Raw genomic sequence first — 24,302 nt, 5'->3', positions numbered from 1 at the left:
CATTTATTATGATACATTTTTTCATCTCATCACCACTCACACCACCATAACTCTGCTCAGTCCGCCTCCGTAGCGCTACCATCGCGCCTGTCATGCACAGTTAGCACATAGCAGTGATGAGTCGAGAGAGCGCGCCAAACTTACGGGATATACTGAATCCTATACTCCTCCTCCAGCATGGTGCGGATCTCGTCTGGCAGCTGGCCGAGGACCTTGTTGGCGTAGGTGCCGCGGACGTAGCCGTCGAGGCGGTTGTATTTGGCTATCCAGGACTTGGTCGGGTCGGCGATGGCGATGAGGCCCTCGAAGACGGACGAGGTGCAGGACTCGATTTGCTCGCTGGAGCCTTGGAGGTGGAGGAACTCTTCGCAGTTGGGGCAGCCTTCGTCTCGGAAACGCTGATGGGTCATGACTATGCTGCAGACCATGCAGGCGCGAAGGTAGCGCTGTTGGCCGGGGGCGACGTAGTTTTCGGACATTTTGGATGAGAGGGGATGAGAGATGGGATGAGAGAGAGTGAAGTGAAGTGAAGTGGGGGGTGGTAGAAGTGAGCGGGGGCTTTGGTTGGGAATGCTGAGCTTTGAATAAGTAAGGCCTTTGATGAGTGAGAGGATGTATGTAAGTGAGAGTTGCAACCAGTTGGTGAAGATGCACGAAGACATCCACCAGTGGGGGCGCAATTGGCTGGGCAGGGACTGGGACCCCGGCTCTGGGTGACATGGGTGACACGGACCACATATGACTTGCGGTGGTGGAGCGAGGGGAAACCTGGTTGGGGGGGGATCTTTATCGATCCATCAAAAACGACTGAACCCCCAGACAGTGGACCTCAGCACCTCCATCTGCTGAACCATTTACCTTCTGAATTGGCTTTACCCGCGGTTGAAACTGGCCGAATTCTCTGTCGTCCGCTTCTTTTCTTAACCGTATCGGAGTCAAGGTTGAGCCAGTCTCCCCTTTGTTATCGCTCTCCGGCACTCCCATCTGTTGTGTTTTTCTGTTACATAGCGAATACTCCGCTAGGACCCAGCACCTCCTAGCACCCAGCACCACCCCGTACCCGCCAGCCCAAGCTTCACTGCTCTCCCACCCTTCGATTTTGTTTCCGGTTCGCGTGTGCTGCTATCGGACAGCAGGCACGCCCGGAGAAGAAAGGTTGATTAAAAATGGGAAACAGCCCCTCCACATCAAAACCCACGAGCCAGCCGTCATCCTCCCAATCCAACGCCCCAGGAAGCCAAAATGAGTCTCCACGGCCCGTGAGGCGAGATAACAAACATCCGATTCCGGTACAGACTCACCGGCTCGCCGCCCCGCCCGAACCCTCCCTCACCCAAGCCCAGGGCACCGCCGTCCAGCCACCGTCCAGCAGCAGCAACCGGCCAAAATCACTGCAGCACCGACCCCGCGCCGCATCCCCCCCGGGTTATTCCACCCCGTCGTCCTCGGTGACGGCTGACCGCTCCACGACGGTTGCGAAGCCCGTCGACGTCAAGCAGGGCATACCCGGCCCCTCGCATGAGCCCGCCAAGCCCGTGGCTGTCCCTTATTCTCACAACTCGCCTTCGTCCCCGAGGTCGCCCCGCTCACCAAGGTCCGAAGACATATACGAATCCGTCGTCATGCCGCATAGTAGCTTGCAAGATATGTCGTATATGACGCGCCCGCCGCGGCTGCCCCTCCCCATCGAGGAGGAGGTTCACACGCCCGGTTCGCCGATTATCTCGCCTGCCGATATTGGACAGCCATTGGAGGATGTCGAGGAGTTGGATTCGCAAGGGCTGGTGCGCCCCCCGTCAAATGTCAGCAATGCTTCGGTGTTGGATGACGATGACCCAGAGGGACTTTTGGTGGACAAGAATAGGCCGACGGTGCCCACGAGGTTAGAATGGAAGCGCGGAGGTGACAAGGTCTACGTTACGGGGACCATCTTTCAGTGGAATCGCAAGACGAGGTTACATCCGGTGTAAGTGCTGTTGAAGGCCCCGTTCAGCGCAGAATTTAGGTTCTGAAGAAGAGGCTAACAAAGATTTTCCTCGACACAGCGAGGGACGGCCAGGTGTATTTGCGACCACGATCGACATTCTCCCCGGCACCCACCACATTCGATTCTTGGTAGATGGCCAAATGCAGACATCCCCCGACCTCCCAACAACTGTCGACTTTGGAAATAACCTTGTCAACTACATCGAAGTCAACCCAGACGACCTCCCCTCCGCCGCGGAAAGTGGTAGTGGTGCCGCGGCAGCTGGAGCTCCGGCCAAGGACGGACAGCAGACGACTGAGAGGTCGCAGAACCCCGTCTCGGAAGAGGAGTCGAACCAGCAGCAGCCAAAAGCCAGCTTCAGGGACTGTCCGCCAGCCGAGCTGTTTGCCCACAAGATCCCAAGATATCTCCTCGACTTTGATCTGCAGGAGGATGCGCCACAGTACAATACTGCCTGCTCGGCGATTGAGAAGCTCCCCATGCCACCAGCACTTCCCGGCTTCTTGGGCAAGCCGATTTTGAACGCGGCGACGCTGATCAAGGACGACAATAGCGTCTTGAACATGCCGAACCATACGGTGTTGAATCACTTGGCGACGAGCAGCATCAAGAATAACATTTTGGCAGTTTCAGCGACGACGAGGTATAAGAGCAAGGTATGTTTATTTTGTAGTAATAAGAGTTTTGTTGATGGTAAGCTGACATGTATCAACCAGTATGTGACCACGATCATGTACAAGCCCACGACGACAGAAGGGATCTAGATATTTCCTTTTTCTTACATGATTTAACGCTAATTCCAAGAATTATTACTATCATGGATTGGTGGTGGCGGGAGGCAGGGCTTTGTTTTTTTGCATGGCAGTGTTTTTAGAGGCCGGGGTTTCTTGGAGTAATATGAATTGGTGGCCAGACTTTGGTAACACCATCAGAAGATGATGGTGTGTGTGTATGCCGGGCGGGCTACGTTTTTGATGGTCTGAAAGAGAAAGAGATATCACTTGGGCTTATGTGAGAATTGCGTGTCTCGATATCATGTAGGTCGGAGCTTTTGTTGAAACGGGGGAAATGACGAGTGGGTGGGGTCATGGACTGTTTGATCCAAACGGCCACCAGCCCGACCAGATGCAAATACAACTACCTTTTCACAAGGGGTCCAAAACTGTTTGTTTAGTTCGGTGTGAAACCTTGTTTCTTCTTCTCTTTGGTATCATGCATCACTTTCTCCATTTCACCAACACCTCATCCGTCCTAAACCGCTGGGTACACGTACTTTCCTCGATGGGGGTCTGGAACCCAGTCTCGTATGCCAGCAGCCCAGCGTGCGCAATCATGATCCCATTGTCGATGCAGAACCTCTCGTCTGTGGCATAGACGCTCCCCCCCCTCTCCGCCGCCATGGCACCCATCATCTCCTGTAGTCTTTCGTTGCAGCCCACACCCCCCACGATCAGAACCTGGGAACTCCCCACGTGCGCCATCGCCCGTTCCGTGATCTCGACCAGCATGGCAAAAATCGTTTCCTGAAGCGAAAAGCACAGATCCGCGGGTGTAAACGCTTCCCCGTCTGGGCCTTTCCCCCCGCTCTTCATATGCGCCGCCAGCTCGTCCGCCCGGGTTAGGATCCCGCTGAAGGAGCAGTCCATCCCTTTTACTGCATAGGGGAGGTCGAGGAGGATGCGCCCGCCTTGTTTGGCGAGCTGTTCGATATTATACCCTGGGGCAGGGTCGTTGCTTATTTCTAGTGTTCGGGCGAATCTGTCTAGGCAGTTTCCTACCGCTATGTCGAGGGCTTCGCCAAAGATGCGGTAGCGTTGCTCGGCGTAGGCTATGACTTGGGTGTTGCCTCCGGAAACGTACAATACTACGGGGTGGGAGGCGCCGGTGATGGCGCGGCCCATTTCGATGTGGCCTACGCAGTGGTTGACGCCGACGAGGGGTTTGTTCCACAAGAGAGAAAGGGTTCGGGCGGCGATGGCGACCGAGGTGAGGGGGGCGCCCATGCCGGGGCCGCGGGTGTAGCAGATGCAGTCTATATCTGGGATGGTGATGTTGGCGACACGGAGGGCTTGGAGGGCGATGCGGACGAAGAAGGAGCGGTGGTGGGCGGCGGTGTCTTTGGGGAGAAAGCCGGTGCCGGGGGGGGAAACGAAGGTGTGGCGGATGTTGGAGAGGACGGTGGAGGTGTCGTTTTCGTGGAGGATGATGCCAATGCCCAGTTTGTTGGCTGAGCCCTCACAGCCGAGGGCTATTCGGCGGGGTTTTTTGAGGAGGTCTGTCATGTTGGGGGGTTGTGGTTGTGCTGGTGGTGGTGGTGGTGAGTGAGGTTGAGACATGATCGGATTAGATAGTATTCAGAGTTGGGATGAGGATGGTGGGGGTGGGGTGGAGGGTTGAGAGGTGGCTGAACTTCGCTGGGTTGTTGCGCGTTGTTGCTTGCTGGGACGAGGAGTCGGGTTGACGTGTAGAAACTCAATTGATAGGTCGTAGAGAGTCGAGGTGAATATCAGGCCTCTGTTAGTCTACAAAATGCCTTCGTCTCTTAGACGTCGTTATTAACTCTGATGGCCGCCGATAGCCTGCAGGAGGGGTAGCTTTTTGACGGGACGGATATTTCGTCAGCGGGGCATAGGTTTCTTTCCCTGAGGGGTCAGGACGTTTGATCTGCCTGGGTACGTACCGAAGCTTTCTTGGCTCGTGCGCACTTCCCGATTGGATCAGGATGCAGGGCTCCGCAAGACTGGAGTCGACGCCTTTTGGGGGCTTCGGTAGTGTGGGCCCCACTGCACTGAGAAAGTACCAATTCTCTTTAGCAGCCATCGCTGTCGACATCAGCAATCCTGCCACACACACAACACATTGCCTGCCATGATGTCCGGCACACCGGGAGCCTTCCCCTCCTTCGTCTGTACCATCATCTTGCAAAACCTTTTGCCCTCCTCCATTTTCTGACCCCGATTTCCTCCCCTGAAGACCAGCGCATGGGTCCCAGCTGAGCTCTGGTGCTTATCTCCAGCAATGCTGATCTTTCACCCTCCTCCCGGCCTGAAGACCGCACCTCCGGTGGCGAAGAGTATATCTCCTCCTCCGTGATCTCTCGATTCTTCAGGTATGTTCTATTTTCTGCTTTCCTTCTCCGGAAACCTCAAGCTTGCCTGCCACGGCGTCCTCCATCCTGGCGGAAGGCTTTCTTCCGGCGCTTATGATTCCGAGACTGACTTTGCTTTTACCCAGAGATGCACGATCAGCGCACAAAACACCGTCGTCCTCGAGGAAACTTGTCACAGTCTTCCACATCTATCTGCTTCAAAAATACCCGGCATCAGCCCGCGGGAGCTGCCAATGGCGCCTTGTTTCCCTCACGGGAGCTGCCTGCTCGCCATTGATCTGTCCCCGGCGAACCACACTCCTACGTGGCCTCGCTCCTGCTCAGGATCGCTACGGTGTTCGAGATCTGTCACAGCTTGGTTTTCCCTTCATCTGACAAGCTTGCGCTCTCCTCTACTCTACGGGTGGCCGTCTTGCACAGATATCAAGACCCGGAATTCCCGCGCATGTGGCTCTCTGCCTCTGCCTTGGTCTCGGCCGGTGCCAGCAACAGAGCACGCAAGAGTTTTCAGCGGAACCGTTCACGCCGATGTCGAGAGCTCGCGACGATTCCGGCGTCGGTATTGCACACATTGCTCCTCCTTTTCATCCTGCCGTTCGCCCCCGGATAGGGTCGTCATGCTGGGATGAGAGGTGGACCCACATTTCTGTGGTCAGCTGGGAATTGCTTCTGAGCCCGCTGCTGGTTTGTGCTTCTCCTGTGGAACAAAGCCCTCGCCAACAATCACTCCACCCAGGGATGCAAAATCACCGGCGCATCGGCTACCATTTGCCTCCCGGGATGACATCTTTCTTTTCGCCAGGAAGATGATTTCCAACCTTCTGCACAGCATTCTGCGAAAAGCCCTTCGAGTTATGCTCTCGGCTTCGTTGGGCACAACCTGCCTTGATGCGTCGCATCCGCCCTCGGCCATGTCGATGTTCAACGGCTGCGGAGTGAGTTCCACAATTGGTTGTGGGATAAACTTTGTCGAGCTACCACCGGCGCTCAGGACCTATAACTGGGACCCAAACAACGCCTCCGATTCTTCGCGCAAATTCTCACACCAATACCACGACTTCGGCAAGTTTGGAACGACAAATTAGTTTTTGCAGATATCACTGCTTTCTTTTTTTATTATTCAGCCGCCCGGCACGCCTTGGCCCTTGTCCCTGACGTCTATGTCTATGGCATAGTCTTCACCGTCGTCTATACATCATCCGTCACTCGCCCGCTCGCTTCCGCAATTATATGCTACACAAAAACCAACTGCACCGAACTCCTCGCCAGCCACGACGGGCTCCTCTTGTTTCAAGCCCATCGCTAAATGCACCATCGGAGTGTTGAGAGAGGGGATATACAGAGCAAGACCACCTTTGTGGCTTGCTGCTCCCGTCGCATCCTGAACGGGCGACGGGGAAAAATAAGGGCGAAATACACAAAAGCACAAAGGACAACTTCATGTTGCTCCCTTCACTTGTGCAGGCGATTTCGTCGCCTGCAGTTGTGCTGGTAGTGACGCCGGTTGGTTTGGTGGTATTGGATGTTGCTGCTGATGCTGTTGTTGCTGCATCATCGCAGCCTGCGCGGCTGGCATCATAGTTCTTGAGTTAGGAACTACTCGGTGTGTCATCCACACTGGAGGCGGGACAGAGGCGCGGAATTTCAGTGCCCGGGTATCAAAGGGATCAACCTCGTACACCTCGGGCTCGTCCTCATCATCCGACGACTGGTCATATTTCCAGCGGTCGTACTGTTCTGCGCTGACTTCACGGGGAGGACTAGCCAAGCCACGACGATCAATCCACAGCCGATTGAGACGACCAATACGCCGACGGTACGATGGCGGGTTTGCTCTCGACTCCTCATCCGGAGCTACTCCCCTAAATTTCAAGAGCGGGCCAAAGTCTCGTGGCTTTTCTGGCTTGTCAAGCTCCATAGGGGTGGGTTCCTCCATGGATACCGACGACGCCGAAGCTGGTGGTGTCATCAGATATTGGGTCTTGGCTGGCCTAAAGTTGGGATCTTGAAGGGGCCCATGCACCGGAGACAACGGACCCCTAGTCAAGTCCACATAGTTGCGATTCCATTCGCTATGGGTCAGCACCTTCTTCTCGATATCAATCCGGAGCTCGTTCTCCTTCTCAGCAAGGCGATCAGCCAGCTGCGAGAGATCTGCCTCGGCAGGACGGCCATCTGGTCGTACGGGCATACGAAGTTGGGCAGGTGGTGGGGGTCGCTGGACGGCAGGGGCCTCTGGCGCTTTTCGTTTCTGGGGCTGGAGACGGGTCAGAATCCGTTGGGGGTGGTGGCAGTAGGAGAGGGCATGATAGACTGACCTTTTGGTTGACGAGATCTTCGTCGTCGGTCTTGATCCCCAACCTGACCTTGAGCTCCTTGAGTGTCCCGCGCGTCTCAAAGATGGCGCGGTCAGTCTTGAGCATCTCGGCCTTGAAAAGCTCCCTTTGGTGGGCAGCCATGGCCAACTGGCGCGCATCCTCAAGCTCCCTCCGCAGTCGCTTGAGCTTATCTGCGCACAGCACATCTCGTGCTCTTGTCTTGCGAGTGGCACGTACTTCTCGCCGACGGAAACAGACATAGGGGTCCATGTCATCACTGTCAGGGGAGATCTCAAACTTGAGAGTGGGATGTAACGGTCGGTTGCTCAGAGCTTGCCGCCGTGATTTCCAATACTCATAGATCTCTTTGGCGTGAGGCATGACCTTTCCTCTCTCCAAGCTTTGAAGGCCTTGGAGCATCTCCTCATATGGGGCTATTGTCTGGTCTATTGAGGCAAACGGGGTTTTGATGAAGGCGGTGTCCTCATACACCTCCATGATCTTCTCAAAGTCATCTTCTGAGAGCTGGGCAGAGGCGGCTCGTTTTGAGTTGTATGCCTTGAGAAAAACATCGTCCTCCTCCGTCATGTCATACATGCATCCTATGCATTCTTCTACTGTTTGAGAAAAGCGGATATATGTTGATGGCTGGGAGCACCGCTGTGAGTAGAGCTCGTCATAGTTGAGTGTGCTCTCCTGTGGTGGTGGGACGGGAATTTCCTTGTCGGCAGCGACACCTGCATGCTGCAGGACTGCCTGAAGATGGTACTCCTGTCATTTCAAGGTCAGTATCAGATGCTATCAAGTGCTGTTGGGTAAGTCTTGTGGTGTAAGGGCAACTTGATATGGTCCGTGCACGTGCTGGTGCACGTGACACGTGGCCGTCAATCAAGGTGAGTTTTTGACATACATTTTCCTCGGCCTGTTCGACACCGGTTGCGATTTGGGCTTCGGAGGTGAGTTGTTCGTATTCTGAAGGGTCGATTTGGTCTTCTCTGAGGACGGATAGAGGCGTTTTTGGAGCCAACTTCTTGATCCTAACCTTCCGGGTCGCCATGGCTGCTAAGGGCGGTGAGAGGGGCAAAAAGCCTGGGGAAACCCCTAATAAATTTTTTTAAATCATTCAGCGGACCATGCGAAAGGAGTGTATCGATTTTTTCGATGCAAAAATGGCGTTGTTGGTGGTATTTTGATGGCCAAATTCTCGTATCGCGATGGAGTGTCGTTGAAGTTCTGGCGCAGAATTTGCTGTTTTGGCGGCGTGTTCCAGGACGCTTCTGGCGATTGGCTGACTTTGGCCGGGCTCTTTGAAAGGGGGGGAACGTGCCCACTCTTCCCTACCTGCCTAGCCGATTGGGAGAGCGTGCATTTCCCGTGCTGCACCCAGTAAATTGTTCAAAGGGCGCAGCAGCAGCAACAAACACCAAGCAATCTGCCCCTCTTTGCACCTAAAAATCAGGCTCTGCTACTGCGAAAGAGCGCATCCCTTATCTTGGAGAGGAGATGCTTGGAACAATTCACAGCCGCGCAATGTCTTGACGTCAGTTTTTTTTTTATTTCATTGTTAGTTCACTGCAAATAAGGGAATGGACTTTTTTTAGCTTCAAATTCGACATTTTAAAGCCACTTTATTTGAAATCTCATAAAGTATCATGATCATCAACCACTGATATTTTATAGTGTGATTGGACTGCAGTTCAATCTCTCATACAACTTCTCTCTTTGCGCTGTGTCTGGCACGTGCATTCCGTTCTTTCGCCTTCCTCAGCTTGCCATGGATGGGCGCCTGAACGCGACGCTGGTTCGCGGCCGGGGGGGTGACGCGCAAGGTGAGGTGAGAACAAATCAAGGTGAGGCCCTGCCCGTTTGTTGCCTCGCTTCGTTTGCCAAGGCAACCTGGAATAAATGTGGCTCGTGCGCCATTCATGACGACCGTGTGTGGCGGCAGCTTGTGGCTTGAGATCACCCCCACTCCCCGTCAAACCCTGGGCTGGGGGGCCTGATTTGGAACCTCTTTCTTGTGCCGCACCCCGCTTTTCGTAAGTCGCCGCCGCCAGTTGGGTTTGGGAGAGAGTCCAGAAGCCGTGTGTTGTTGATCGCAAAGCAAACCCTCATCGAAAATAGGAGTTGGGGAAAAGCTCCTGAACTAGACGAACCTCAGCCTCACCTGACGGACGGATCAACTTGTTCCGCTGCAATATCACGAACGACGAACCTGGAGCTTGGGTACCGAATTACACTACTTGCTCCTGCAGCCTCGACCGCCGACCGCCTGCGCCGATATCGATATCTCACGAGTAGAGAGTAGCGGGCAGCTTTATTCAGCAACCTTCTTTGATATCTGGTCCTGTTTGGTTTTGATTTCTTGCGCAAACTTGACCCTTTCAACACTCAGCATTCTTTCATTAACCTGATCGACACCCTCCGCCGCACCTTTACCGCCACTGACGACTCGCGACAGCACCAAACCGCTCCAACCGACTTTTTTCCCTTCTTCTTTAAGAAGACATTCTCTAGACGAGAGCATACAGGCAGAAATATAATACTCGGCGGACGATAATTATCAGTCAAAATGGGCAACCAGACCAGCAGCGTGCTGGACAACATTGTTCAGGGGTCCAACTGTTGGTTTTCACCATGACATTCAGGAGAAATGATGGGGACAAGTCATTGACATGTGGTTTTTTTCACCATGAATAGTCGACAGGGATGAAGTTGACCGGCTGCGGAAGAGGTTTATGAAGTTGGATAAGGCATGTTCATTTCATATTTGTTAGAACAAGGATCAACGGGGAATAGGAACAGGAAAGAGGATGGGAATGTCCCGAGAGAATGGGAGAGATATGACGAATATGGGGCTAATACGACATGTTCAACACAAACAGGATAACTCCGGCACTATCGAGCGCGAGGAGTTCCTTTCGCTCCCTCAAATATCCTCCAACCCACTCGCCACCAGGTAGGTACCTCCCCCCCCCCCCCCCTTCCTCTCACCCAACCCCCAAATACTAACACCCATCCCAAAGAATGATTGCCATCTTCGACGAAGACGGCGGCGGCGACGTCGACTTCCAAGAGTTCGTCTCTGGCCTTTCCGCCTTCTCCTCCAAGGGCAACAAGGAGCAGAAGCTCCGGTTCGCCTTCAAGGTCTACGACATTGACCGTGACGGCTACATCTCCAACGGCGAGCTGTTCATCGTCCTGAAGATGATGGTGGGCAACAACCTCAAGGACCAGCAGCTGCAGCAGATTGTGGACAAGACCATCATGGAGGCCGACCTGGACAAGGACGGGAAGATCAGTTTTGAGGAGTTTACCAAGATGGTGGAGAATACGGATGTCAGCATGAGTATGACGCTAGGTATGTTCTCCCTCGATTTCGAAGTGACGAAGGGCTTGTGTTTGCTAAAACAAGATGAACAGATCAATTCTAGACCTGGGGAGAGGAATGATGGGCAGGCATGCTTTGCGAACATTAGACAACCAAACAAGAGAGTTTTCTAGCATAGCACAGCACAGCACAGCACACAGCAAGGTGGCATGAAATGAAGCATGAAATGGACTAATGATATGACAATTCTTTCTTACTGATTTTCGCTTGATTTGTTCTTTTTTTCTTACCCTACTTCTATGCTGATTTCTCAGCCTCGAGTTGCTGTAAGTGTTGGCGTCAAGACCATTGCCTTGTTCCTTAACCATCAAAAGATGCCAGGCCCAGTGAAGATAGCAAGAAGTAGTAAACTGTGTTTAAAGGCAGGCCTATTGAACTATTTCTGGCCGTATATTGATTCATGTCAACAGTGCTCTCTGTCAACCATTCCCAAAGTCCCCATTGAACTATTTCCCAAAAGCCTTGATTTCCCACCGGCAGTCTCAACTTTTTGTTTTTGAGTCGGTGAGTATGTTGGCAAAGGGCCTAAGCCGAGGTGTTTTGAATCCTCTTCGCCATAAATCACAGCGAATAAGCGATATAAACAACAAACCAACTAGTGATGGCTTGAAATGGAATGGACTTTTGTTCACACAAAGTTTAAGAAGATAGTTAGCCCCTCCATTCCTAGTCAAAGCAAGATAAGTGTGATACATATATACTGTAGCAACGGCCAGCATCTTTTTCGGAACGTCTTTCCGTTTTCAAAATCAGCACTTCAAGAGGGCAAGAAGGGGGTTAGCCTGCCCCCCTTTGTACACGGAGGCATGTAGGCAGTGGACAGACTCCATATCCTGCGTGCTCTTTACTATACTACAGGTACCTACCTGTAACTCACAAACTATCTACCTCCACTCTAAAGCATAGTAGGAGGGCTGATATGTCATTTTGTCGAAAGAGCCAAGCAGTAAAGAAATGCTTTTACCCCGTCCCCCCATAGTATACCAAAACAAGCAACTAACTCCAAGCAAACGCCCTGTTATTGTTTCTCCAACTCTCTCCCATCCTGGAAAGCTTTCCACTTGGCCGCCGTTGCGTCAACCTGGCAGTAGATCAACTTGGAAATCTCAATCGCCAACCTACCCGCCCACATCCTCTCACCCTGTTAGAAGGAATCAGTAACTGACATGAATCAAGGCTGAACCCCACCCATTCACAGATCTAAGCAAAAAGCCATCACCGCATCTCCTCCCCAACTCTTTTGCCTGTGTACTGACGCCTACCTCCATGAGTGATCCTACCTACCTAGTGAGAGATTAGGGATCGCGGTAGGCAAACTCATGACAACACCGCGTGCGTGTGGATATGCCCAGCCTAGGTTGTTACTTGAAACAAAAGAAGAAAAAAACTATGAAACCGGTGTGCGCCTCACATCTGTCTTCTACGTTATGCTTGCTGCTTTCCTGTCAAAAGAAATCACCCACCGCTTAGGCGAGGTGTGCCTCGGTGTGAGTGTCCAACGCAGGCACCATCCGTGTGTGTGTGTGTGTGTGTGTGTGTGTGTGTGTGTGTGTGTGTGAGTGAGTGAGTGAGTGAGAGAGAGAGAGAGACGGCCATGATCACTAGACAAATAATCGATCAATAGTTTCCATTGCCATGCTTGTCATCTCATTACATTACGGTACATCTCCATGAAAACAGTCTCAACCTATCATCATCAATCCATCTGGACACTTTGACATCAAACATACCTCTACAGCCTTACCTTTCCAAACAGAGTACACCTAATGGTGTGACTTTTGCTCTCCGTTCGTGGTAAGCTATGCATACCCCCCGCACCCCCCACCCTTCCACCCACCCTATGTACATACACCTCCCTATGTACTCAACCTCACCCTCACCACACCGCAAAGTGACCCAACCCACAGCCTCACTCACCACCCACACCACCGCCATATGTACGGAGTACCCAACCTAGTAACCCGCCCTCCCCAGCCCTCCCACTCCCTCTCGGCCCAGATCAACAAATCACATGTCCATCCCCTCCAGCCCGGCCTACCTTTTCCCTTCAAAAACTAATGCACCCTAGCCGAACGGACCGGTGCAGGCGCCGCCACCTCTCCCTCGCAAACTTTGTTCTTCTACTCCCTAACCCTCACGGGCGGTTGCAGTCCAGTCACACGCGGAATCTACTCACCTACCCATGAAGGTCTCGGTGAGTAGAAGAAGAAACACGAAGGATGATGTCCCTGGCTGTGGAGGGAGAGGGTGTAGGAGGAGCGACCTGCATTCCTCCCTCGTATGGCTCACCATGCATGTATGTAAGTGATCCCCTTGTCGGCTACGTGCATGGGGCGTTGAATAAAGTCCGTCCAGTCAGTGTACCTTGTCTGACTTCTTCTTGCAAATGTCACACTCCATGGCCCATATACGCAACGACTCTGCTCGAGCGTTGTGTGTGTGCCCGGCCATGTCCTCGAGCAGAACAAAAAACCCGAAAACCTTAGGCCTCCTGTCCCTCTTCCGCTCCCTCAAGGTTCCCTTGATCATCCATCCGTGGAAGTCGCTGTAGGGTATGTCAAAGCAAACCTCATGTGACTCCTAGGCTAGGCCTTTTCCTTCAAGGCAGGGGAGATGGAGGACGGGGTTCTTGACTAAAGCCACAGCGGCATCCTACAGGCTAATCATGGTGATGGCCCTAAATCTGGGGCGCCCGGCGGCGGACCGACGACTAGCTCCCTAATGGTGGACGTTACTTGTCCTGTCCCTGTTTGGCAGGCGTCTGTCAAAGTTGAGGGCTGGGCTGGGCGGCCTGAGACTGGCGATCAAGACCCGAGAAACACAGGAAGCGTTGCCGTGGGGAGGGATAGAGGGCGGTGATCTGTCACAAACGAGGCTGGATGGCGGTTGTCAGTTCCCCGTGTATCTGAGTTCCAACCCTCAGTCTTTTGGTATCTTGTCTCGGGTATCCACAGACATATTCCAAGCCAGCTCGGCTGGGTGTCGCGGTATCATCGTTTTCTGTTCATCCCTCATTACGGCAATGTCGATGCCAATCCTCATCATCTTCAGCAAGGAGTAAACACTCCGGTAAGCCTCACATAAAACACTACAAGTTAGATCGAAGTGTGTTAGCTTTCACCCAGTTAAGTAAGGTGAGCTTCATGCCCTGCGGAAAAGCGGCTCGGTCACCATCGCGTCGGCTTGGCTCTTCTGTTTTGTTGCTTTTGAGGTTTTGAAATGCGGGATGTGAAAATGTGATACAACTGAGGCAAGCTGATGAAAACGTGACAGGGTACCTAGTTCCTCAGCTCACTGGACCCCAGAAATGCTTGACAGCTACCCAGACCCCTGTCCTGTGGGGGTGTTGGTTGATGTGCGCCGTCCGAATCTCGATCCATGGTTCTGGGACTCGGCTGCGGAGATCTGGAGATCATGGAGGGGGTGATCCTAAGCATCGAATGCTTGTTGATACCCTAATGATGTGCCTCCTAGTGGTCCACCTTGGAAAACAAAAAGCCACGGGGTAGGCGGAGACTGTATGTAAGACGAACTTTGTAATCTTTCCGCTGTTGGGCAAGCACAGACGCCCTTCGTATGTCTAGCAAGTAAGGTAGTGGTGGTGTGTAGTTTGATCGTAGATAGGTAGGTCGGAGAGTACAGGCCATTTCGGAGCTGATGTATAAGTCGCCGTTTCTACCACGGGTCAGAGACATCTCGCTGCAATCACCCGCAAAAGTTGATGAGCGCCATCGCCTGTGTCTTGGCGTCTCTGTGCTTGTTATCTCGGTCGGCGAGGTCGGCCGTGTGCTGTGCCCAATCAGAGAGGGGATGTTGAAGATGAGGATCAAAGGTGAGTCTGACGCTGACAAGTGTTCCTGCAGGGAAACCAGTGAGCTGCACGGTTTCTGCTGCTGTGGCACTCGATATAATATCAGGGGACGGACGGGAGATGGCTCCCTGGGAAAGGCGATCGGCTGGAGATGTGTGCAGGTGAAATGTGAGTGACAACTGGCGGGTGACTTGCAGTAGCGCGAGGCCCACTCGATTCTGCAGCGCAACCGGGTACCTGATGGGTACTTTGGTGTTGCGAGACACATTTGTCAATCTGGTGTAACTTTGTCTCTGCACAACAAGGCTTCTTGGCGTTGTAACTTCACCTGCCTCTCATGGTGGAGAGATAATGTGTGTGTGCCGACAACACGACCAGGGGGTGTCAACGGGTAGGGGCCGACGTGGAGGAGAACCGCAGACAAGATGGGGCGATGAGTTGAGAAGACAATCAATCCTTCTGCTGCTGGTAGTGCCGACCGACCGCGGTCTCGTTGAGGATGTGGGTGTGATGATCTGGGAAAAGAAAGCCAGGTAGAAATAAGGGATTCGGGATAATAAAGTGAGAAAGTGCTATTGGCCCAAAAGAGCTAGCCGGCCCTGACCCAGCAGTTTGGTTGGCCCCGTCTGGCAAACGTTGCAAACTGATTGGGCCAGTTTCTCTGTCTCACGGGGCCTTGGCGCTTTCAATTGCAGCGCCGCTAGTTTCTGCTTTCAGCGCTGCTCGGAGACATCGCATGTAACTCGGTCTTTCTTGCCCTGTGTAACAGTCTAACCACTGGAGCCCCCATCCCAATTTCAACTCATCCCCCCCCCTGGGCTTTCCTGACAGATGGACTGATCACTCAACGCCGTGATACATCAGCTGAGGTGACCCATTGAGGCGTTGGCCCCCGTTGTTGAGGGCGATATAACCCTCAGCCCTGTTCTGATTTTGCTTCTCAAGCCTTGTTTATCAGTAATCAGCCTTCATCAGCTTCATTTGGTGACTTGCAAGAGCATGATGAGATAGATAAGGGTGCTTCGAGGTGGATTGTATTCATGTACACTGGTGACAGGTACGAACAACATACCACTGGCCAACTTTTTTATTTACTCGATGTTTTTCTGTTTTATTCACCTGATCCAGACCTGTAATCCATCATTGCCCATGTTCGTCACTTACGGCGTTGCCCCCGGCCAGTTATACTCGTATCTCTGCGCAGCCCTGGCCAAGAGGCATATACGGTCATCATCACAAACATCTTGATAACTTTTCCTCAATTGATCAAAGCGGTACAAGCCGGTTTCCATCTCCTCCTTGTGGGAGGTTCTGCCATGGCAGAGAGCTTCACAACATCCTTGCCCTGTCGGATTCCTGACGAACCCGTTCCTAATAGAAGATACACAAGAAAGCAATGCTCTGAAAAGCTCCATAGCCCAATTGGCCAGAATCACCAACCGCCTTTCCATCAAAGAGATCCGAGGCGGCAACCTCCGCTAGAAGAAGCCTTTCCTATTCCGCAGGTCGTCACGGACGTTGCGGGCCCTTGCATGTGTTCTCCCCCTTTGCCGTAAGATCCAACCCCAGATTAGGAAAACGCTCCATTCCCAGGAGCGCCGAGCGAGAGCTAGAGAAGAGATGCCTTCATCACATCCCACATCGTCCAGCTCTCTGTCCTCCCACTCCCAATACATCCCCACAAAACATAAGAGGTATTAAGGTGACCCGCCCAACTCCTTGCTGGAGCACACGACAACCGATAAACAGGGCAAACAGCCAAGGAAAAGAAAGACACACAAATGATGCATGTGGAGCGCGAGGCAATGTGGTGGTACATGAATGTCTGGGTTCTGACATCGAAAGACTCCAAAAGGTCAAAACTAATCTCCGGATTGGGAAAAGCCAGACATCAATTGACTGCGTCCTCGTTCTTCAGCCTCTTCATCGCCGACGTGAGCTGGAGGATCCCTCGCCTCCGCTGCTGCCAGAGGCGTTGGCCGACTCGTAAAGATCGACGCACTCTCCAAGGACTGGTGCGGTGGTTAGTGATCAAGTAGCTAGATCAAAAAGGGGCCGTTGTGATACGTACTTTCGATAATTTGCTCTTCCCATACTCCGTACTGATAGTCTACCAGACCATGTCGCTCGATGTTGTCGCAATACTTGATCAGCTCCTTGGCCATCTTTTCCAGCTCTTCTTGCGGCACTAGGCTTTGGGAGCGCTGTAATTGCTGTCCGGATTCTATCATTTCTTTCTGGCGCTGGAACATGCCGAGCCAGGCATAGTTGAAGTCGTTCCACAGCTTGATACGTTCGCCATGGAGATTCTGATCGTCAGACGTGAGGCCTGGAGCAAGGGATCACTGTCAGAAGCAGGTTTCGAGAGACCCAGGGTGGAAAAAGTTTCACCCGACTTACCTAGTTCAACAACGTGTCCCAAAAGCCAAGTCGAGACCTGAAGAAGGGATTCTCCGGCAGTGGCTAGAGCACCATTTCGGATGTCCTTGAAAATTCCCTTGAGCGCTGATTGGTATTGCGCATATGCATCGTCCAGCCCTCCTGTGGCGGGATATTCTTCCTCCATCCTGACTTCCGCAGCAGGAGTGGTCTGCGTAGTGATTCCTCCAATGGCTGCCATGCTGCTGGTGGAATAGCCATGCAAGCCCGGCTGCTGATATACCTGTGGCGTGCTTGACGTCTGCGCCTGGGCTTGGAGGGCGGATGTGGTATTGGTTGGCTCGCTTGAGAAGTAGGGGGCCGTGACATCCGTCATCATTGGAAGACCTGCGGCTTGCCGCGAGGAAAACTGTTGACTCGCATCGTACACGCCGGCACTCTGCCCCCCTGTTGCCTGCTGGACGTTGTACATCATGGATGGATTGTACGTGCCGGCAAAGCTCTGTGTTTGCCGTGAGTCTGGCTGTCCGTAGTCAGCGGCAGAGTGATGATAGCCCAGCGCGCCCTGTGTCATGGCCGTCGTGGGGAACGAGGTCGTTGTTGAGTCCTGGTAGTAAGCGCCGTATCCGGCTGAACCACCCATTCCGCGGGAAGATCCGGCGGGCGAAGAACTCAGTGATGTCGTCTGGAACCTGCTATCTCTCTGTGTACCCGTAAATGACCTCCGATCCTGTCCTGCCTGCGCCTGCAGCGCGGGGTGATGTTGCCGGCTGTAGGTGGGCGGATCATTCTGCCTCCTCTGGCCTCGAGAGTCGTCCATGCCCTTGACGTCGAAATAACTGCCTGCGAAGTCCAAGTGTTGCCGAGTCCACTCCGTGTCCCGCTAGAGAGTGGAGTAGACGCGCGAGGTAAAAAAGACCCGGCTTCGTTGGCGAGTCGATCGGCCACGGACCACAGGTGTCTCCGGTAGATCTCGATGTCGAAAAATGAGAAAAAAACTTTGGTGGTGCGGTAAGGAGTGATGACCGCACGCGCGCGCAAGCAACACTAACGCAACGGAAATCAACTAACAACCGCTAGGGGGAAACGGACGTGTCAACGCCGTCAGTGAAAACGATTAGAAGACGCCGCGTTTCCAGACCCTTGGAACCCGTGGTGTTACCGACGTGTGAATTCGAAGTATCCAGCCGAGAGCCGTGAAGCGGGAAGCCGTAGGTCGCCGGGTGATATCTGGCGCAGCCGTGATGTGTTTTCTCGATGACGACGATAGGCTCAGAGCCCGCGGATAGATTTTCTTTCTGCCACAGCGGGTGAGGTGAGGCCACAAGTCCCGCAAGAGCTAAGGAGGGCTCTGCGCGCGAGAGTGGAGATGGAACGGACTTGACCAGTCGAAGGCAGGACGGATCTTGCCTTGGATAGTCGCCGATTGCGGTATCAGAAGGGGCAAGGAGGGACCTGGTGTTCGGTGTGGGAGAGAAACTTGGCTCCGAGCGGAGAGAGACGGCGATAGATCAACGGTGGAGGGGAACCAGCTGGGAAGATCCCAGGTCAAAGACTGACAGGCTTCAAAAGTTACAAAGCCGAAGGCTTTCGAGGTTCAAGTCTCTCCAGGCTTTGGCCTTGTTGAAGGGCTTCGAGAATGCTGCGGAAAGCCTGACTCGCGTTCACCTACAGCTCAGAAACGCAGTGTAGGAGGTCGAGTCTTGCTGAATCAGCGGAGGGGGGTCCAGAACTTGTATGGCTGGATGATGTTATCGCAGCAAATGGTCGGGAAGAAGAGAGAGCAAAGGCAAGGGACCGCCGAGTTTGGTTGTGCGTGGAGACTGCGGGACTAGACACGAATCGGCTCGGGTCTTATATAGACGACTCCCGAGAATTTGCTTGCTCGCTCGCAGGTGGATTTGGGTATCAGGACTCAGACCGGGCTGCACGGTCAGCAGAAGCGCGGCTGCGCAGACAACCACAACGGCGACTACTCCAAACTGCACAGCAGTGTCGGCGATATCGTCGGTTGTTTGGAGAGACTAGCGTGTATACTTCCCAAGACTGGCCGTTGGAGGCGCAGGGAGATGTAGTGTGAATGCCGAGCTAGGTTGCCGCAAGAGAACAAAAAGAAAGTTCAACAACAGGGCAAAGGTAGAAAAGTGCGGCTTGGTGCTGGGCAATGGAGTATACATAGAGGTACTAGCAAGGCAAGGTACCTCTTTAGTCCCTCGTCGATCTGGAGGACTTTGACGCTTCTCCACACCCACCCACAGCCATTTTAGATCCACGGGCGACGTACCTAGACAGAATGGACCTCTTGGCTTAAGACACACATGGGGTGCTATGTGAGGTGTGTATTGAGAAACAATGTTCAGATGGACTGGGGGTTTAAGCAGGGCCGAGAGATCTACGGCGACCCCCCCCCACGAAGCGAGACGCCTTTCCAGCGCCAGGATCGGATCGCGGGCAGACAGGGGGCTCGGTGGATCTTGGGATCCGGAAGGCTTGCCGGGCTGAATGTGAATCTGTGGCGTACGTAGAACCCGAGCCGCGCTGATGATGATGTGTGACGTCTGAATTGGCGATGGCTTACTTGTTTTGCGGTGGTGTTGACCAGGCGGAGCGTGTGGGATATGCCCCCTCCGTAGCATCGACGAATAAAGAGTTGATGCTGAGTTTTCGAGCAGTTCTCTCCGGACAGAAGCTCATTCCATAACCCATTGTCAGACAAACCGGTAGGGAGAAAAGAAAGAAGTCACAGAATCCCCTGCCCTCGGTCACAGACTTGGGCAATGGCCGTGCTAATGTCGAGGTCATTGTCAACCGATCAATCATAGCCTCGGAAGCTAAGGTGAGGCCGGGACTGGCGAGATGTCGGGCTAACAGTCTCAATGTTCGAAACATTGGCCGTAGACCAGACCCCTTGAGCGATGCCCCAAGAACCGTTTGTCTGGCAACGAAACCGCTCTGCGTTTTTGTTTCTCCTGTGCAGCAACATCCTCTTGTTTTTTTCCTTTTCATTGGTGATTCAACCATCTGTCTCTTCTGCCTGGTTACTCGGTAGCTTGCAGGTCCGCATGGTCGGCCCGTGCCTCGGCATGGCGTTTTGGTTTTGGCAGACCCGGTCTTCTGAGGTAATGGAAAGAGAAATCTGAGAAATAAAACGGATGAGGCTCCGATCTTGATGATGACAGGTAAGAGGGCCTAATGGGGCGATGGTACTAAACAGCTTGGCTCGCATGGGGACCTGGACAGCACGAACAAGATGCCGAGAACCCTGGATAGCGTTGGAGCCAACATCAAACAACGAGCGACAAGAGCGCCGACCTCTGAATACTTGGCGCGGAAACCTCTGCCTGTTCGTTGAATCCGTATTATGGCATCCTTGGTCAGTTGTCCGGTACGAGGCGATGGGCGGGAAAACGGTTGGTGTGTCCAGCGTGATGATCTCCAGAGAAAACAATTCCACTGGCTGCCCTGCCCTGCCCTCCCGGCCTCACAGCAAGACCCTCTCTCGCTGGACGTGAAAAACGTGCCGTCCCAAAATGGCAGGGTTTTAAAGTGGACCACACCTTCCCTCTACATTCGTCATGCCTGGGCCAACGACCAGATGGAACCAGGGCTCTGGCCCTGGAACTCACTCACTAAGGGTGCGTCAAATCATCGCTCTGTTTGAGACCGTCACGTCGCCCGGTTTGGCAAGTACTTCCTTCCCTGGTCCCAAGGGAAAGGGCAGATGCTTCAAATGTCTCACAAGTGCCAGCCGCTAAGCTGTCGGGCTGCTGCGGACTTGCGGTAGGTACTCTTGTGGGAGGAAAAAAGCAACTGCCGGCGTAAAAAAAAGGGGCCCCACGAATCACTGAATGAATCAGTCAGTGTCCAAGTTCTTGGCTGAGAGAATATTTACACCTCGCGGTGGTGGTGAAAGGAGCCGGAGTGCCCGCAGGATGTTCTCTCCACTATCGCGTGTAGCGGCTGCAGCACCTGGGCTACCTCAGCAGCGCAGAACAGGATGGAAGAAGATGAGTGGTTTTTCGGTCCCAACCCTTCCCATCTCGAAACTCCCGCCAGAACGCATTGGGCCGGCCCGATATCCATTTGTTTGAAGGAATGGAAAAGGCTGTTGGAATCCACTGTCTGAGCGTTGGATCCTAGATAGCTAAATAGCAAGAGAAGAGATCAATTACAATTACCCTTCCCATTATTGCCCTACTGCTGCTTCCATGTCTCCCACGCCTCGTGCAGGGCATTGGTGCCATAAGTGCAACCACCTCCGACAGAGCAGAACTGACTTTTTTTTCTTCCCTTGGACGGAGATGGAGGTCGGCACTTGGTTGGTTGGGCCACAGGTACTGGTACAGCGGTGCTGTCGTGCATTAGGTTAGTATATCTGTTATAATGAAGGAGGGCTCATGGATCCCGGATCCATGTCGTTGACTTAAAGATGCCAGGGGAAGGGGTGGAATGTCGTCAAACAGAGTCCAGAGATGCGAGGTAGATCCCTGTCTGTGCTCGCATGCACCGCGTCGTATCTGACCGGGGGGTTGGCCCAAAGCCAGCCAAAGAAGCCGTTGCCGCCCAATCAGAGGCTGTATTGCGGCAGCTTCTGGAACCCCCTTTGCTGAGGCCGCGATGTACTTCCACTACCTGATGCGCATGACAACACGGCCGCTGGTACTCAACGACGTTCGACAGAGATGCATTGCATGATGAACCAGCTGCGAACCTTCGTTTTTTTTCTGGCGCGGATATGCCTCACTTCCATCATCCGCTTCGAGAGCGTGAGCCGACGAGGGGCATCCACTCGTCCGTTGTTGACTCGGTTTGAAGGCAGGCGGATTTCGGAGTTGACATGCGATGGAGGCGTCTTCGATTCAGCTCATGATGCTTCACGACTTTAGAAACATTGCGGGACTGCGACATCACCAGGTTTGGATTCAAGTGGTCGCCAATCTCCAACCTTAGGAAGCTGAATGCTTTTGTAGATCACCTAAATTGATGCTGTTGGTGAGTCTGAATCACAAACGTCGTACTGGCACTAGATCCTGTAGATGATCCGTTCTAAACATATCCGGCACTCGGCGTCATCTACACTAGCCTCTACCTAGCTCTGGATCAACTAGGCAATTCTGTCCTTTCAGCTGTCATCGCACTGGACTAACTCCGGACCCTCGACATGGTGTAACGGTTTACCTTATTGAGCATGCGACTTCCTCATTGGGCTTTTGTGTTTGAGTGTGTTTTAAAGATGACAACAGTATATCGAGGTTGGAATCTGAGGTGAGTCGTAAGCCATGTGATTTGCATCAGCTCACATGGAACATCCCAACACTACGAAAACATCCCATATACACTTCGGGAACCCCTTCTCGAAGCCTTGTGTGACAACTAGTCAAGCCACAATGTCTGTGCGAGGCGGCAGCCCACCTGTTCTTCCTCAACGGCGGAATGAAACCGCGGATCAGTGGAAAGCAAGCCGTTGCCGGAGGGCAAACAGTCACCAACTCTGGTGACCGCCGAGTAACGTAATATAGAACACATCAACACCAAGCCGTTCATATGTCGTTTTCTCTCTACCCGCGGGCTGGCCGTTCGTATCGTCGCACTTTGGTGGGTCGCTGCATGGTCTAGTTTTGACAGTCAGGGGGATCGTGGTCCTATACCTAGCCAAGGCCGTGGACAATTGGAAACACGTTCGTGCGGCTCATATATCCCGTCTCCCAAAATCAACAAGTCGCCGACATGGTTTGACCGAGAGCCAATCGTCAAGCCGGAGACTGGGTTATGGGCAGGGGCAGAAGCCATGCGGACCGAGGACTTGCCACGTTTCTGTCCCATTTCCTTCCGCCCGAGCAGCACCTCCGGTTGGCAAACCGAATTCTCACTGGCTCTCCTCGTCGCCTCATGTTCGGCGGCGTGCCGTGTTGGCTGACCTGCCGAGACCTCTCAGGCATAGTATGGCTCGTTATAGATGCCTTCTCCTTCCCTCCTTGACTGACTGGGCACGTTGTGTTCTATAAACCGGAGGGCCCCGATGGCTTTGTATTGTACAGTTATGGGAGTGCCCGTGCGAACAAGCCCTTGAGTCGCATCTATGGTTGGTAGTTTGGTTGTTACAGAAGTCAGGCTTACATATAGAGAAAAACTGGGGCAGCACCCTGCCCAGGCTCGATCCGTTATGCGAAACCCAAGACAGCTCAATGCTTCCACTAAACCGCTCTATCTCTTGACCCACGCAGGTCTCTTTCTCGCCTTCACGCGGCCATGCTTCTTTCTCTCCACCCTTCTTGGATCGCGTGTGACACAACCAGCTACAGTAAACACCAGTCAGCATATATCCCATAAAACCGGAACCAGTGTGAAGCCACGCATGCCAGCACTTGCCTCTTCTCAATGCAGGTTTCAGAGCAGGCTCATGAACCATGAGAGCTCTTGAAATGGCCAAAGTAAGGGCCTCCGCCTGCCCTGTGGTACCGCCTCCTTCCACGCGTGCCCAAACATTGTATTTGTCCATGCGACCAGTGGCATGGAGCGCCCAGACGGCACTCTCGCGATCATGAACCCGTCCGAAATAATCCGCGAGGGTCTTGCCATTGACCAGAACCTCCCCATTGCCCTCCACAAGCCAAGCCCGGGCCGAAGACGATTTCCTCCTGCCGCTGCCCAAAGACCGCCCGTACTTATCAAGCGATTTCTTGACAGTTTCGTTGCTGAAGGCCTGGACACTCCGCTTGAAGTCGTTCAACGCCTGAATAACCGGGGCAGGCTTGATTTTCGGGTGAATCTGATGTAACCGCTTCACGATGGCGAGGCACTTTACATAGTCGGTTGCCTTGACCTGTTCACCGACGGCATGTCTGAAATCGTCCAGGGTCTTCCAAGACACGCGCTCGACGGCGTTGGCGGGAATGGTGGGGAGATTTCCGTAGATCCTGAGGAGCTTGTCGAGGGCGAGATAGCTGTCGTTGAACCGCGATGTGCGCGAGAAGTAGGATGGCGATACTGGTACCGCGCGGGCGTGTCTGGCTCGAATCGTGCCCTCGAGCTTCACGGAATCGATCTCGGGAGCGGTCTGGAAGGACTGGGTGGACAGGCACCTAGAACCCTTAGCGTTTAGTCGCAGTGCCTGAAATTGTTGCTCGAGAGACCGAGGTCTCACGGTTCCCCGCATGGCGACGGCGAGCCCTCGTCTTGTTGTTGGTATTGAGGCCATTATCGCGTGGTGCTATCTCCCATCGGAGGGTGTCGGCCGCCGGGAGCTCGCCACGGAACAACCGCAGGAATTTTTCCAGTCGTTGGTGATTGAGCCGGGAGCTCGGGCC

The 24,302-nt window shown here is 53.5% G+C and overlaps 7 protein-coding genes across 7 annotated transcripts; 2 read left to right on the top strand and 5 right to left on the bottom strand.

The window, feature by feature from the left end:
* Nucleotides 1–56: 56 nt before the first annotated feature.
* Nucleotides 57–479, bottom strand: PODANS_2_12270 (uncharacterized protein; the record flags this gene model as incomplete). Its single annotated transcript, XM_001912008.1, has 2 exons — nt 57–87; nt 145–479. 2 exons carry the CDS (start codon nt 477–479, stop codon nt 57–59), a joined length of 366 nt encoding a protein of 121 aa, XP_001912043.1.
* Nucleotides 480–1,166: 687 nt separating this feature from the next.
* On the top strand, nt 1,167–2,751 carry PODANS_2_12260 (uncharacterized protein; the record flags this gene model as incomplete). The annotated part of the gene is made up of 3 exons (XM_001912007.1): nt 1,167–1,966; nt 2,046–2,643; nt 2,704–2,751. 3 exons carry the CDS (start codon nt 1,167–1,169, stop codon nt 2,749–2,751), a joined length of 1,446 nt encoding a protein of 481 aa, XP_001912042.1.
* Nucleotides 2,752–3,204: 453 nt separating this feature from the next.
* Nucleotides 3,205–4,323, bottom strand: PODANS_2_12250 (uncharacterized protein; the record flags this gene model as incomplete). Its single annotated transcript, XM_001912006.1, has 1 exon — nt 3,205–4,323. One exon carries the CDS (start codon nt 4,321–4,323, stop codon nt 3,205–3,207), a length of 1,119 nt encoding a protein of 372 aa, XP_001912041.1.
* A 2,211-nt stretch (nt 4,324–6,534) lies between these two features.
* Nucleotides 6,535–8,471, bottom strand: PODANS_2_12240 (uncharacterized protein; the record flags this gene model as incomplete). Its single annotated transcript, XM_001912005.1, has 3 exons — nt 6,535–7,347; nt 7,415–8,185; nt 8,325–8,471. 3 exons carry the CDS (start codon nt 8,469–8,471, stop codon nt 6,535–6,537), a joined length of 1,731 nt encoding a protein of 576 aa, XP_001912040.1.
* Nucleotides 8,472–9,986: 1,515 nt separating this feature from the next.
* Nucleotides 9,987–10,848, top strand: PODANS_2_12230 (uncharacterized protein; the record flags this gene model as incomplete). Its single annotated transcript, XM_001912004.1, has 5 exons — nt 9,987–10,038; nt 10,115–10,167; nt 10,300–10,373; nt 10,441–10,775; nt 10,838–10,848. The coding sequence occupies 5 exons, from the start codon at nt 9,987–9,989 to the stop codon at nt 10,846–10,848; spliced, it is 525 nt and encodes a 174-aa protein (XP_001912039.1).
* A 5,691-nt stretch (nt 10,849–16,539) lies between these two features.
* On the bottom strand, nt 16,540–17,815 carry PODANS_2_12220 (uncharacterized protein; the record flags this gene model as incomplete). Its single annotated transcript, XM_001912003.1, has 3 exons — nt 16,540–16,628; nt 16,688–16,945; nt 17,017–17,815. 3 exons carry the CDS (start codon nt 17,813–17,815, stop codon nt 16,540–16,542), a joined length of 1,146 nt encoding a protein of 381 aa, XP_001912038.1.
* A 5,130-nt stretch (nt 17,816–22,945) lies between these two features.
* PODANS_2_12210 (uncharacterized protein) lies at nt 22,946–24,193 on the bottom strand (the record flags this gene model as incomplete). Its single annotated transcript, XM_001912002.1, has 1 exon — nt 22,946–24,193. The coding sequence occupies one exon, from the start codon at nt 24,191–24,193 to the stop codon at nt 22,946–22,948; it is 1,248 nt and encodes a 415-aa protein (XP_001912037.1).
* Between the last annotated feature and the right edge of the window lie 109 nt (nt 24,194–24,302).

The sequence above is a fragment of the Podospora anserina genome, chromosome 2 (assembly GCF_000226545.1).
Source record: "Podospora anserina S mat+ genomic DNA chromosome 2, supercontig 2".
Classification (NCBI taxonomy): Eukaryota; Fungi; Ascomycota; class Sordariomycetes; order Sordariales; family Podosporaceae; genus Podospora; species Podospora anserina.
The sequence above is the reverse complement of the archived record's forward strand: the minus strand, read 5'-3'. Positions and strand labels throughout refer to the sequence as shown.